The following is a 15536-nucleotide window of genomic DNA, read 5'->3' as shown; positions in this document are numbered from 1 at the left end:
GGGGAGGGGAGGGGAGGGGAAGGGAGGGGAGGGAAGGGAAGGGAAGGGAAGGGAAGGGAAGGGAAGGGAAGGGAAGGGAAGGGAAGGGAAGGGAAGGGAAGGGAGGTTCTTTCCAAAGGGCCAAAGTGTGCATGATAAATAGTGTTTTTAGAATAACTAACTTTTAAGAATTGGAGGATGCTTTGGTAGTCAACTTCAGAACTGCTTCTCAATCAATGCAATTGCCCACAACTATGAATGTGAACTGTAACAGAAGTCCAAGACTGAGAATTCAAGAATTAAGGATGAGAGACAGGTTTGGGGGTGAGTGAGCTGGGAGTGGCATGAGGGAATACACGCAAAAGATACCAGTTTCATTTAACATGGATTTAGAGCCTGATTAACAGGTTGCCAGTTCCTAGAACACCTGTTGGTGAGTATAGGTGAGACATTCCAAAAAGTAAAGTCAATATTAGAACAGAGAAGGAAGTAATGAAATAACAAGACAGAGGCAGGATCTCCCCCGGGAAAATGGGCAAAATTCTTAAAAAAAAGAAAAAAAAGAGTGAAGAAAGATGTGTTTGGTAGGAATCAGTGTAAGGAGATCGTCTGGGCAAGTGCCTACTCATTCTGTGGGTATGTTATGATCTCATAAACCAACTTACTTTATTTATCGCTGTTAGCTCTTATCAAAGAAGGCATCAATTGTTTATCTTTTATATAAAAGGCTGATTTGGAATTAAATTTTCTAGTTATCTTTTCTAGGTATTTTATGAGTATCTCCTGAAGGAACCAGCCCATTCCTAAAGAAATGTTACTTGGAAAACCCAACACAGGGACCAAAACCCCTATACTCTTATACCTCTCACTACAAACACACACACACACACACACACACATCCCAACCACATAGAGACAGTCTTTGCAGAGAAGTGTGTCTTTCTCAGTTCTTTACCCAGATTCAAATCCAGGATTTCAGCATGCAGGGAAAATGTGCTCAGACATTTCATACCTGCCTCTAAAACTCACTCACTGCCCACCCAGCTCTCCCTCTAGCCAACTGATGGAAACACCTGGGCTTATAATCATCAGAAAAGAGTGTCCATTTATTAGGGCCCAGGATGAGCACTTCAGACAATCTTATTCCCCATGAATAGAGGACAAGCAATTTTTCAAACTGTGACCCATGCTTGAAGGAAACCCTCTCAGAACCTGACCCTTTTGAGTACAACCATCCTCTTCTCTTCAAACCCATTCCTGGCTATCCTCATACAATCTTGTGTCTGGCGTAATGGTCTCAGACATGATTCTTCCCTTCAAGCTTAAAGTTCCAGAATCCAGTGCATAGAAGGGAATATTGTTTTCCAGAGTCTTGAGTAGCTTCACTGCCAAAATGTGCTCCCCAAACAAGTTTGTAAAGTGTTCGCTTGCATTTAAGAGAAGGGAAGGGAAGATGGCTTGATGCAGTAGGTAGAGAGTGGGAGAGGCAAACAATGAAATCAGGAGGCAGTGATATCAGGAATAAAAAGTTTTATTGTTACAGAAAAAAATAGCTTCACAACTGAATTACAACACCTAGTTCTCCAAAGAACCATGTCTGAGAGGGAAAGTCAGGCCAGAAAATATCACAGGCTAGACCTCAACCCCACAATGGAGTGAACATGGGCAGGCTAAAGAGGAGAACTTAAGGCATTTTTGAAGTCCTTCCATGGGAAATGAGAGAAAAGAAGCCTCAGGCTGACACAGATCTTCGGCACCTGGGCTCTGCCAGTGCTGCTCCTTCATGCTCCTCATGGCCCAGGTCAGCAGCAGCCCCCAGAACTGTGGCAGCAGCCGGAGCCCCCGGAGCTACGGCAGCAGCCAGAGCCCCCAGACTGCTGGCCACTGCCACTGCCACAGCAGCTGGAGCTCTGAGGTCGGCGTCGGAGGGACCGGCGGGGCCTGTGGTGGCTCAGGCAGCAGCCACCACCTTCAGAGCTGCAGCAGCCCCCAGAGCTGGAACCACAGCAGGAAGAGACTGGAGGTGGGCATGGGGCTGAACACTGGGGAGGGCACTTTGGGGGACACTTGGGAGGACACTTAGGACTACACTTGGGAGGGCATTTAGGGGTACATTTGGGAGGAGGCTGGCACTGCTGCTGGCTCTGCTGGCAGGACATCTCTGTAGGAGCTGAATAAAGCTGAAAGACAATACAAGCCCAAGGTCACTTCCTTGTGCTTCGAATTGAACTATAATTTCACAAGATTTTATCTCTAAGATGACCAGAATTTATTTATTTATTTATTTATTTATTTATTTATTTATTTATTTATTGAGATGGAGTCTTACTCTGTCACTCAGGCTAGAGTGCAGTGGTGCTATCTAGGCTCACTGCAACCTCCACCTCCCAGATTCAAGTGATTCTCCTGCCTCAGACTTCCGATTAGCTGGGATTACAGGTGTGCACCACCACGCCCGGCTAATTTTTGTATTTTTAGTAGAGACGGGGTTTCACCACGTTGGGCAGTCTCGAACTCCTGACCTTTTGACCTGCCCACCTCGGCCTCCCAAAGTGCTGGGATTACAGGCATGAGCCACTACTCCTGGCCTAAAATGACCAGATTTTAAAAACCCAGTCTCCCAAGACCAGTAACAAGAATGATACAAATGATTTCCACCTTGTAACTCCATATTTTCAAATGAATTCCTTGGAACTTCAGAAAGACATCAGTCCTTCATTCCCTTCACCTACCTTCCATCCTCCCCTTCCAGAAGAACCCTTCCCTCCAAAATTCTCTTTTATCCTTGTCCTTCTTCAAGAATGGCCTCAACCTCCACCCAGGGGCTCTTTCTGCCCAAAACACTGGCACCAAGAGTTCATCCTGGTCCTGAGAAGCACTCTACCTGGTTCAGGCACTGCAGCAGATCACTCAGGAGACAGGTAGACTGAGGTGCTGTGAGAAGCTTTGCCTTTTATACGACTCAGTCCTGCCCTAGCATCAGGAGGTGCAGACCATGTGCAGGATGCTAGAAGCATATTTCATAAAGGCATGGGTGACTCCCTCCCCTTGCATCGCATGGACCTTGTTCCTCCCTCCATAAGCATCTCAGATATTAATCCACAGGAAGATCCCATGAGAACTGCAGGCCTCTAGGATGGTGAGGAAGCTCTGTGAATTGCACATGGCACCTATCTATCTCACAGGCAGCTCTGCTATGCTTTCTATTTTTTGAGCTGGGCCAGTATGGCTCTACGCCTCTGGGATGAACAGAAGTTCTGTTTTCTCTTTGGTATAGGAACTGAAGGAGAAAATTCCCAAGATGGAAATTAAATGGCCCTTTTTAGAATAATAATAGGGATCCAAAATAAAACTGTAGGCCCAAGGAAATAATCTAACATGATTTTTTTCATTCCTAGATGATGCCATAACCAGAACTAAGAATGTTTGTTATCTCAATGATGTTATTTTAGGCAGATCTAATGCGGACAGTGTGGGTGGTTGGGCTTCTCTCCTTGCCTGAATTTGATGCTCCAAAAAAGCTCACAAACAGAACTGATTCAGCACTAACAAATGCCTTTAAAATGGTTTACTTACTCGTGTTAAAGAAGGGGCCCTTGGCCATCTCGAGGTGAGGTGGCAAAGATCAGGTGTATACTGAGGGTGGAGCAAAAGCTCTCGACTCATCTGGAGGTTTCCAGAAGTGAGGCACCAGTTCTGGTCATTCATAAGAAAAGAGCATCCAACTTGGGAAGGACCTCAGGAGAAGATTCATCCTTGGATGGGAGAGGTGAAGAGGAAGAGTATATAGGTTTTAAAAGCCCATGGTGGGATCCAAAGCTTATTTTCTCAGCAGACAGTATTCTGAGGGAAAGTTGGGTCCCCAGGATAGTTACCAAAATTGGCTTAGCCGGAAACGGTGGCCAAAATATGGCATATTCACAATGAAAGCTGCAGTGGGAGAAAATAAGACTGGGAGAAAAAGGCAGTACCTTAGCTCCATGCTCGTTGAAATGGGCTGCGGTGAGAAGCATCAGCCCAGGTATAACACAGACCCTGGAGAGGGATGTCCAGCAACAGTTTCCACCCTTGCTCTCTCCACCTCTGCAACCTCTGGCAAGTTACTTAACCATCACTGGGAAAGGGAGCTGAAAACATTCCTAATCCACTGAGTAAAGAAATACAGATGAAGTTCTTAGCACAGTTCCTAGAACTACAAGTTTAAAAAAGAAAAAACTAATCACTATGGCTATCCTTATTTCCATGAGAAAATATATTCTAAATTTCAAATTACTGACCTGCCAATTTTGAAACCAAAACTAATTTTTATTATATCAGAGCTTAGACTTAATGTTTTCTTATAGCAAAACATTAAGAGTATTTGCTTGCCACTAGGGAATGAGATTATAAAGAAAGCATACTCATGATTTAAAAACACCAAAAAATAGGAAAAGTTTTAAAATCACCTATAATCCCATCCCTAAAATGCTGTTACTATTTTGCTATTTTCCTTTCACTCATTTTTTTTCTATATATAGGGTTTTTGTTGTTGTTGTTGTTTTTTTTTTGAGACGGAGTCTTGCTCTGTCGCCCAGGCTGGAGTGCAGTGGCCAGACCTCAGCTCACTGCAAGCTCCGCCTCCCAGGTTTGCGCCATTCTCCTGCCTCAGCCTCCCGAGTAGCTGGGACTACAGGCGCCTGCCACCTTGCCCGGCTAGTTTTTTGTATTTTTTTAGTAGAGACGGGGTTTCACCGTGTTAGCCAGGATGGTCTCGATCTCCTGACCTCGTGATCCACCCGTCTCAGCCTCCCAAAGTGCTGGGATTACAGGCTTGAGCCACCGCGCCCGGCCTACATGAGTTTATTTTATTAACTTTTCACTTAACATTTTAACATCAACATTTCCCATGTTATTCATTGTTTGGAAGGATTATTTTTGGTAGCCATAAGAACATTGCGTGAAGGGTACAGAATCTATTTATAAGTGGTTAGGAGCGTGAATTCTAGAGCCAGTCTCTGGGTTTGAATCCCAGCTCCCCACTTACCAGTGGTGTGACCTTGAACAAGTGACATGAGCTTTCCACCTCACTGTCCTCACCTGTGAAATGGTGAAAAATGTAGTGTTTATCTCATGGGGTCATGTGCAGATTAAATGAGTTAATATACATAAAACTCTTGTAATAGTGCCTGGCATATAGTAAGCATTCAATAAATGTTTAAAATGAAACCTGATGCTGTGTCACTTGTAAATTCCAGCACTCAGAGTAGGCCTAGATAAAGACTACAGGGTTGGGAGGCAGGTAGGCTCCTGTGGCCACTGAATCTCTATGCATCAGATCTGTCTCTGCCCTCCTTGTGGAGAAATATAAGCAAGAAAGTAGAACATAGGCTCTGAATTTCTGGAAAAGGAATTCCAGTAGAAGTTAAAGGAATTGCCCATTTAACACATGGGTTTGGTGAATTCTAAAAGGAACAATGTCCATCCTCTTTTACTTATAATTGTTTGGGCACATGACCACCTATCTGACCACATGGTAAGGTCTTTAGTGCAGGAATCCCTAAGGGGTCTAATTTAATGCATTGTAGGCAGCAGGTGTTCAGTTTTCATTTCCTTGTTCAGTTGAATTTACTATTCAGCAAGCAAGATGGATGCCTCAAACAAACCAAACCCAGATTTTCATTGACAAATTCTAGACATTTCATGGGATGATAGAATAGATGTGGAAAGGACCTTGGCCATCATTCAGAGCCGGTGGTTCTCAACCCCAGTGAGATCTAGGCTTTGACATTCTCCAGACATCCATCAAGTGGCTCTGCTGCACCACTGGGATTGATAATTGCTGATTTAGATCATGCCCCTTGTTTGACAGAAAAGGAAACTGAGACTCAGAGATGGAAAGAGGCTTTCCCTGGATCACATGGAGAGTTGGGAGCAGAGATGGAATTCAAACCCTGCTATCTGCCCTCTCTGAATCATAACAGTCTGCCTCTTGAATAGTATTTTATTTCTTATTGTGATTTTTTTCTAGCAAGATTTATTTTATAAAATTTGCTTGTTAAACATGGCTATTGAAGTTGGAGTGAAAATAGTAATAAATATGGTGAATCACAGCCTGAATTGCACATCTGAAAAAATTGGAAGTGATCATTACCTCTACTAAATAACCAGAGATCGAGTACCCGTGTCGAAAAGGCAGTGTCTGGCATCTCCAGGGATAGGCCAGCTGGCAGACCCCCAAGAACCCTCCCCAGGGTAGCACTATCTGGATGACTGTTCCTTAGCCCAGAAGTCCAACTCTTAGCCTTAGCATGGCTAAGTTCCTTAGCCCATGCTCCTGAGCTGATTAATCCTGTGGACACTGATTCACTGCACCTCACTCACAAGAGATTGTGATGACATCGACTTACAAAGAGAAACCTGAGTGTCAATGTTGGCAGGTACATTGTCTTCCTGTAGGAAAACTCCTGGAAAAAGTCATCGTAATCTGCCAGCACTCTGTGAGCATGAGGTTGCATAACAACCTCAGGTTTTGATGGTCAACAAAACTAGACATGTCCATCAGGTCATCTGAACACCTCCAGCCCTGGACAGATTTGGAAGCCCTAAAAACATTTGTCCCTGACAGCCCTTTGCTTCTCTGTGCTGGACTGTGGCCTGGGAACTGCCTCCCTGAGGGGCTTTGCACAGTGCTGCTCTCACCCACTACAGGCTGATTCTGGAGTTTGACACTGGAAAGGGATTTTTTTTCTATTTGTCTTATTTCCACTGGTCACTGTTGCCCTGATGTAAAGTCTGAATAGTGTACAGAATAATTCCCACCCCTCCTGTGCATAAATGTCCACATTCCAATCCCCAGAACCTGTGAATATATCACCATACACAGCAAAAGGAACTCTGAAGATGTGATTAAGTCAAGGATCTTGAAATAGGGAGATTTTCCTGGATTATGCAGGTGGGCTCACTGTAACCACAAAGGTCCTTATAAGAGGGAGGCTAAAGGGTCAACGTCGGAGAGGGGAGATTTATCAGCAGAAGCAGAGGTTGGAGTGAGGCCTTTTGAAAATGTAGGAAGGGGACAGAAGCCAAGGAATATAAGCAGCTTCTAGCAGCTGGGAAAGGCAAGGAAATAGACTTTTCCCTAGAGCCTCCAGAAGGAATGCAGCCCTGTCAACAGTCTGATATCAGCCTAGTGAGACCTATGCCAGTCTGACCTACAGAACTATAAGGTAATACTTGTGTGTTGTTTTAAGCAACTAAATTTGCAGTAATTTGTTACAGCAGCAATAGAAACCAACCAAGAGAATCCTCAATGCCTCTGAGGTTGACAGGATGTCATTGGGCCAAGGGAAGCTCAGTGAAAAGGTGACAGAGAAAATTCTTACAGATAAAGTGCTGTCTGGATTGTCCCAGCTCTACCCCTTGCTAGCTATGTGACCCCTTGGAGCTGTTTTCTCAGCCATAAAATGAGGATAATAACGGTGCTCATGGCCATGCCGGTTGTACGAGGACTCCATGAGATAATGCCTGCAAAGCCCTTTGCCCTAGACTTGGCACATAAAAAGCGCTCAGTAATTTTTAGCCCTTCTTATTCTGGTCATTATTAGTCTTGTCCTCACCATCATCAGTGAAAACAGAGATGTCATGATGGTTGCCAGTGCATTCCTGGGGCCCTCCGCTGGGCTTAAAGCTCCCAGCTACTTATTTCCTGGACTGGAGCTTGAAAAATTCCATAGAGTAGGATGGACAACATGCCATCACTTTGGGCTTATTTGAATTTTCAAGATACTACTTGCACCTCTTCTCAGGAAGATGAGGGCTTCTTATTCTTTAACTTCTAGAGAGCATTTTACCATTTATGAGTTGTTTGTGCATCCTTCCTTTACTGGAATCTTTACAACAACCCAATTTTGTAGAAGAGAGGGTTACTACCCCTATTATTCAAAGATAGAATCAATGCACAAAGAGGCCAAGAAATGTGTCTAAGGTCACACAGATGTTAAGAGAAGTCAACAGGGTTCAATTCCAGCTCTTTGGACTCTATACCTCATGCTTGCTTCTCGAATCACAGTGACCTCTAGCCCAGGGTCTGTGCATTCTGTCATAGAAGGGGTGCACAGACAAAAATCCTCAGGGGGCTAGAATATAATGCACAAAAGCAGTCCATAGATGCTCCTCTTCAGAGAAGATACTGCAATATGGCCTTAAAATGGAGCTTTTTTCCTGTCCTAAGTGAACAAAGTGCTGAGTGGAAGGGCCTCTAGCAGTCTGGTTTCAAGCTGCAGACCTTTCTTCTTGCCTTCCTGTGCACCACCACCTTCAAGTAATGAGTGCCAGAGACATGGGTGCAAGCAAGGACATCAGAGACTGACTGACTCATGAGCTGCCTGGGGCCCCCAGGTGTGTGTGTGCACTTCCTGGAAAAGCCTCACCTCCAGACCCCGAGCCAGGTCTGCTCACCCTGGCACGTGGGATGCTTAGGTTTCCTGGGGCCCTTGCCAGCTACAGTGTTATCTTCTCTATGCAGAGCATCTCCATAGCTGGAACCTGGAGGCGAGGATGCCATGGGAGCCTCCAGAGTGAGTAAACAGAGAAAGGAGGATTCCTCCTCTCGGAGAGCAGGTAAATATCTGGGGCGTGGGACTCAGAGGGAGTAAAAATAGCCAAGGAGGTTCCTGGAAACACACACACCGAGGTACCTTGTTTTCCCAGATGGAGAGGACGGAGACCAAGCATACAGGTGACGTGAAGAAGGCAACAGGGAGGGGCTGGCTGCAAATGGGCTAGGCATCCCATCACACCAGGGTAAGAGTACCTCCATCCAGTGGCAGGTATACCCTGTGCCTGGGCAACTGGGCAACTGGGCAACTGGGCTGTCCCTCACAGTTGCTTAATCTGCCCATTTGCCTTCATCAGTGGATTGCCTTCGGCAGGGCTTGTTTTCAGTTCTCCTAGCTTACATTGATGACCTACGGGGAGCTAATCCTGGTCTAGGCAGTGGGGAGGCAAAGATAGGGAAGCCATCAGCACTGCCCGCTAAGAGGTGTCCATCCAGTGGTGGAGACAGGTGTTCCCCAGGAACTGCAATACAAGCAGACACTAATGGGTATGGATCAAAGGTTAAGCAAAGTGGATTAGAAAGGAAAAGGTGTACATCAAGTTACAGTAGTATAAGCAACATGAAAAATTCATTTATGTAAGTCTCTCTCTCTATTATATATATGTATGGTATATAGAGATAGAGAGTAGGTAAATAATCAGGAAAAAAATGCTTGAATCAACCATATTAAGATATGAACTGCAATTTCTTCTGGGTGGGGGATCGTGCTCATTTCTTTTTCTTTTGCTTACCTATATTTTCTGATTTTCTGCAATGAATATGCATCACTTGGATGATACGCTGTTTAAATTAACACAGCGGTACTAAATAGACTGAAAGGATCAGAAGTGACATTTGATGCTTTCATTTAATTTTGCAGGTGTTTTAGTTTCCACTAAGCACCAGGTACCATGCGTGGCTCTGTAGGCATAAGGAGGAAGTGAGTTATATACAGTCCCATTACTCCTGGGCCTCAGAATGGCCTTACCTTTATTCTCCATCCATCTACAGTTCACATGCCACCACCACCTACCTGATCTCCAGTAGCCTCACTGGCCAACTCGCTTCTCAGATGTTTAATCACAGCCTGCACAGTACTGCCTGCTCCATATGTGGACATCATTTACCTGCAAGATCTTGAACTCCTTGGAAGCCGGAGCTACACGTTATCCTTCTATTAATTTCCCAAAGCATGGAGCTAGGAAAATACTGGATGCCTTGGGAACATGAGCTGAATGGAGCCAAGTGGAGGGAAGGAGACATTGAGGCCCACACAAGCATCAGCCTTGGTACCCTGGTTGCCTCGGGGTTCCCAGGTCTTGACTCCAGAAGGGACTGAGGATGTCAGTCCTGCTTTGCTCTGAGCCACTCACCTCCTGTGGGTTGTCTCAAACCATGGCTCATGTATGGAAAAAACCCAGTGTTTATTGAGCTGAAATTAGCACCCCAGAGGCAGGTCTTGTACCCACAATTGGAAAAAAAGTTTCCCTCCACCCAAAGATATTGTCTTCCCCATCAAGATTTCAAAGCTCAATTGACCATGTCAATGCTCCAAAGACTAAAGAAATTTAATTTATCTTTGTAAACCTGGGGCTTGGTTAGCTCTAGTCTGGATACATGATAAGCATAGTAAATAGGGAAGAGATAGAAAGGCAGTGAGGAAGAAAAGAGGGAAGGAAGGATAGATAGAAGGAAGGGGAAAAGGGAAGGAGAAGAAGGGAAGGAAGAAATGAACAGAGATGGGAAATGAACAGCAAATACAATTCTCTCTTCCCACCTACAGGACATTCTACTTCAGGTAGTGGTGATTTTGTTGATAACTTAAAAACACAGGGCAGAAAGTGAATCTCATTTGTAACAAAGAGGAAAGACACCCACGTATCCCAGCAACTAGTATTTATGGTTATAGGTTGAGGCTTCTCTTTCCACCCCTCTCCCAATCCCACCCACCTATGCCCGCCCAGCTCTGGGCTCTCCCTGCCCTGAGGTACCAGGACTTCTCTGAGCCTGCTCAGTCATGCTCCGGTGTCTGACGGGCGGAGTATGACTGAGTCACGTTACAGGAGTCGGAGCAATTTCACACATGCCTGAAGTCTCTAGGTTAATGATGAAATGCCCAAGCATTTCCTGCTGCTGTGTGCCAGGCTTTTCACCAATATCCAAAAAAGCAATCTGGGAATATGGCTATGTCTGTCCTAGGGTTGCAGATTACTACCCCCAGGGAATTCAGTCTCTTCCCCTCTACATGTTCCCCTCTACTCATCCTCTGTCCCTCCACCTCTGCCATGCCCTCCATCATAAGGACCTCTCCTCCCTCCTCCCAACTCCTTCTCTTTTACCCTCCCCTCTGATGACATAAACCACATTCCACAGTTTACAGTCATTGATGCAAATAGGACCCATCATCGTTACCTCCTCTGAAGGCTCCTTAATTCCCTCAGTAAATGTCCCCAAGACCCAAGGCTGAGAGGCATCCCACCTTCTCCCTCTTCCTCACCTCCACATCTAATCATGCACCCAGGCTCCTCCTCCCAGCCCTACTGTCTCCTCTCCTCAGACAGACCCTCACCATTTCTGTTTCTAAAAGGTAAGTCTGAGTCTATTTAAAACTTTCAAGGGCTCCCTGTTACCCACAGAGGAAAAAAAAGAGTCAAGTTCCTCCACATGGTGCCTAGATGCTTCATAACTTGTCAGCTTCTATCTGCCCAGCCTTACGTCCCTGCACCATAGGGACACTACAGCCTCCTCAAATTATTACCATCCCTGAATGCGCCTGCATGCACCCTCTGCTTAGAACACCCTTTTTCCTCCACTCCTGCATGTTCTCAGGCTCCTGTTCTCTAGGAAACCTTCTGAGACAGCCCCAGCACTGGCTCCTGTAATGGAATGCCTCCCTGGCAAGGTGCCTGGCACTCTCTGTGCTCCCCAACAGGATCACCTCTTTATTAGATTCTGAGCCTCTCCACGGTGGGGTCTGAGCACTCCGCCATGATGCTGGGGGATATCACAGAGGCTGTGTATCATAAATACTCAGAGGTGCCTGGAGACAGATGCTGGGGTTATTCATCACTGTGTATCCTCAAGGCTCAGCACAGAGTTCATGGCATTCAGCAAATATTTGCTGAGTGAAGAATGAAGGAATGAAAGACTGAGAGCTTGTCGTCATTGTCGTGGAAGGAGGAGGCCCACAAGGCCAGCCTGGTCACTGTGCAGCAGGTTCTGACCTTGACTCAGTCTGATACAGGTGGAAACTGTGATGAAGTCACTTCTCATCAGTATGTTGCCTTGGTCTCCCTGGGATGCCAGGCAAACAGGAGCTTTTAAGCACTGGAAATTCTGGATCCCTTATTAGATAAATTGAGTGACAACAGGTCCCGCTTGAGTTATTCTTAGACTCCACAGGTCACCAGGAGTCTGTCAGAGATTTGGCCCATCCCTTCTCATCCAGGGGATGAAACTGGCTCCAGAAGCCAGAACCAGCACTCAGAACTCCAGCCACTGAGCCCCATGTCCTTCCCATGTCTTTCCCATCTCCATTATCTGAACTGCCCCCTCAGTGGCCACATCTGAGCCGAGCAGAGCCTGGGGAAGAGTAACATAAGGACAGAGTCTTGCAGTGCCCATAGAGTGTCCTCTCAACTGCTAATTGCCTAGTTGAGTGACAGGAAGCCCAGCGGGCTTTAGGAAGATTTCAGGGGAAAAATGACCCCTGGCTTCTGCTGCTGTCCTCCTCTGCCCCAGGGAGCTGCATGAGGGTTCAGTTACTGCCCTCCCAAGGGGGTTACTCTGTGGAGGCCCTTTGGTTGAGGCCAGTACTTTGAACCTCTGTCAGTTCCCACTTGCAACGTTCCAAGTGCTCAGGGTTTCTGTGGTATAGAGCTTGGTTCCTGGACCAAACTCTTTATGTACCAGAGAGAGTTTCTCTCTTTAGGTTTCTGGTTTATTATTAAATCCTTAGAACACAGAGGATGTTTGGAACATAGTAGATGCTCATTAAATATTTTTGGGAAGAGGGAGGAAGGAGTAAAGGAGGGAAGAAGGGGGTGAAAGAAGGGAAGGAGAGAGGGAAGGAGCTGATCCATGTGCCACTGAGCTGGCTGAGAGAGCAGAGTGAGCCTCTGTGAACATCTGGAAAACTCACGCATGAGGCTAAAGCCAGCTTCCCAGAACAGAGGTGACCTCCCCTCAGTCCCAAGACTCTTGAACACAAATGCTCATTTACCTGAGTAGAAAGCCTCTTGAGTTAAAAAACTTCATAGTCCATGGGCATCCTTTGTGGTACATAGCAGGTGCCCTGGAACCCTTTGCTATTTCCTCATTTTAGCCCTATCTTTTCCTGAGGCTTTCCCTGTATATCTCTCCCACAAGCCATCCTAGCACCATAGAAGGATCCTGTCTTGGAAACACTAGGCTCAAGAAGGTCAGCAGGTTCCACGTTTCTCACTGGGATCCAGGAGATAAGGGTGGTGGGAATGCATTCTATTAGGAGTGTAAGCCTCAATGACCACTAGTGAGCCATTTATATCTTTAAAGTGGAAGAGGAATCCATTAAGCAGAGTGAACTGAATAAGAGACAGGGAAATCTGCCCTTGAGTCTCAGTTCTGCCACGTTAACTCTGCAACCTTGGACACACCGCACTGCTTCTGTGAGCCCCAGTGTTCTCATCTAAAAAATGGAGGCCAACAATATGCTACCCAAACAAATGAGATCACATATAGCAAAGTATGTGGTGATCCATGAAGTGTAATAATAACTATCATAATAATGTAAACATAACCAAATAATGATGTGGATGACAATTAAAGCCACCCTGTGAGTGGTGTTGTCTCTCACATAACCCCACAGCTTTACGTGATGTCAGTGGTTCTAGGGGGTGCAGGAGGTAAGTCCACAGCAGGAAAGACCCCCAGGTGAGAGCTGAGTGTCTGATACTTCCAGGCATTCCTGGTGCCTACCTGGAAGACAGCACTGAGGGCAAACACTGTCCTGCCCCAAAGAGCATGAGAAAGCAAGAATGAACCTGATGGCTAATCTTTGTGACCCTGCCTTGACCCCTGTAGGACTCCTCTGATGACTAGAGAATGAGCACTCTATTCTCACCAGCTGGTTCTGCAGGCCCTCAGGAACCAGAATGTCGGGTGGGGTGGTGCCTGGGTTTGGGCAGTCACTTTGCCCCTCTGCAGCAGTGTGTCCTCCAGTGGGAGATGAGGAGGCTGGACACGATGGCCTCTGCGAGCCCATCCTGCTCAGGTGGATCTGGTGGAAGTGTCTCGCAGGCTTCCCACAGGCCCTGTGCTCTGGGGCTCACAGTCCCGAGAACCTGGTCAATATTCAGCCCTATCAACAACACCTCATAACGTCTCCGCTCAGGACCAAGCCTGGCTTCAAGCAGCTTCACCCTGACCTTGCACCTACAGCATCACCTACAAGACATTTGGAGCTCCTATTGGAAGGTTCATCCATCAATCCATCATTCAGTCCTCAAAAACATATTAAGTACTGATAACATACCAGGCATCATGCTTGACCCTGATGACACAGATGGAAATTAAACACAGCCCTGTCGTTAGGACATCCCCGCTCTGGGTCAGGGCCGGGTTGAGGCAGGCAGACACATAGGCATTCACTTGCAAGGCAGTGTGACGAGTGCTGATAGACGACTTAACACTCTTCTCTCTTCGGAGTTGCCTTCCACTCCAAAGGCCTGGCAGGGGGCAGATGACTTCCCACAGACACCCTTGCCCACCCTTTCAACCTTCTCAGCTAGGAGCCAGAAAGGATCCCATTTTTGCCATTAATTAGCTAGATGAACTTGGGAAAGTCACTTCGCTTCTTGAGGCCTCAGTTGCCTCATCTATAAAGTGGGAACAGTGAGGTTTTTCATCTATTCAGGAATCAAAACAAATTTTTTTTTAGCAGCAGCTATATGCTAGGCTTTGGGAACACAGAAGTGAGCAGAGACATGACCCCTGATCTCATGAAATACAGTTAATTAGAAAAGACAGACATTAAGACTTAACAATATTGCCAGAGCTATAAAAGGAGAAACAGGTTCCTATGGAACTACAGGAAGAGAATCTCACCCAGCCATGACCATTCTCCCAGAGATACCATGGGCATCCAATTAAACAGTGAATGTAAAAGTGTTCCTTAGGCTGTAAAGTGCTGTGTGAGTATGTGCTATCCTCTCCTGGGTGTTTTTGCCTCTCTCACTCAAAGCTTGGGAAGTCAGAATATGAGAAAGATAAAAAGGAAAGCAAATGTCAATTGAGGTAATTGCTTAAATAAATAATAGATGTTATTCCACTTGTTAGCAGACCAGGACAGGGATGCCTCCCCATAATAGTGAAATGTCAATTATTTCGCTAGCATGCCCAGGGTGGCACAACTCAGGGTCAGAAACGAAGGTTAACCATGTCCCTCTCCACTGCTCCATAGTAAACAGGAAAACAATTCTCCTCCTTGGTGTTTCCACCTCCAGCCCTTCTCCTCAACTTCTGGTTAGAAGCGAAGGCACAGACCAACTCCCAGCCAAGATGCTCAGAGAGGGCAGAGGTCCACCCAGGAGAATGGACAGCGAGGCAGGTAATGGTTGCCAGGCAGAGCTCAGTCTGCCTCCTCTGATGGGACTGTATCCATGCTAATGGCCGTACTAATTCTAGTGGGAAGGCAACTTTAGTCAAGCTGTGAGCTGAATCCAGTTGAATCCAGCTATGGTAGACAATGGTTGGACAGATATGGAAACTGAGGTTCAGAGAGGAGAACTGGATGGTTGCAGCAAAAAAACTATGAGTGCTAGTGCCTTGTTTCTGAGTCTCTGGTATCAGCAACACACATTGAATGCCTTCCATGTGTCAGGCACCAACCACTGTGAAGTGGTTTGGGGAGGCTGACCTTCCCCTGGGGGTGTTCTCAGATCTGGGCATCTCACCTTTGGCCAATGCCCTCAGGCTCTCTTCCTTTTCTCCTGTCCTTTTAAAA

The 15536-nt window shown here is 46.2% G+C and overlaps 1 protein-coding gene across 1 annotated transcript; it reads right to left on the bottom strand.

Annotated features, from left to right (window-relative positions):
- Positions 1-1494: 1494 nt before the first annotated feature.
- LCE5A (late cornified envelope 5A) lies at positions 1495-2907 on the bottom strand. The gene is made up of 2 exons (XM_023213554.3): positions 2712-2907; positions 1495-2159 (listed from the first exon to the last, which is right to left on the bottom strand). Exon 2 carries the CDS (start codon positions 2136-2138, stop codon positions 1782-1784), a length of 357 nt encoding a protein of 118 aa, XP_023069322.1. The 5' UTR covers positions 2139-2159; positions 2712-2907; the 3' UTR covers positions 1495-1781.
- Between the last annotated feature and the right edge of the window lie 12629 nt (positions 2908-15536).

This window comes from Piliocolobus tephrosceles, chromosome 1 (assembly GCF_002776525.5).
Source record: "Piliocolobus tephrosceles isolate RC106 chromosome 1, ASM277652v3, whole genome shotgun sequence".
NCBI classification, from domain to species: Eukaryota; Metazoa; Chordata; class Mammalia; order Primates; family Cercopithecidae; genus Piliocolobus; species Piliocolobus tephrosceles.
The sequence above is the reverse complement of the archived record's forward strand: the minus strand, read 5'-3'. Positions and strand labels throughout refer to the sequence as shown.

Coding starts and splice junctions, on each gene's coding strand:
- LCE5A (XM_023213554.3), bottom strand. CDS start 2,138: ATGTCCTGCCAGCAGAGCCAGCAGCAGTGCCAGCCTCCTCCCAAATGT.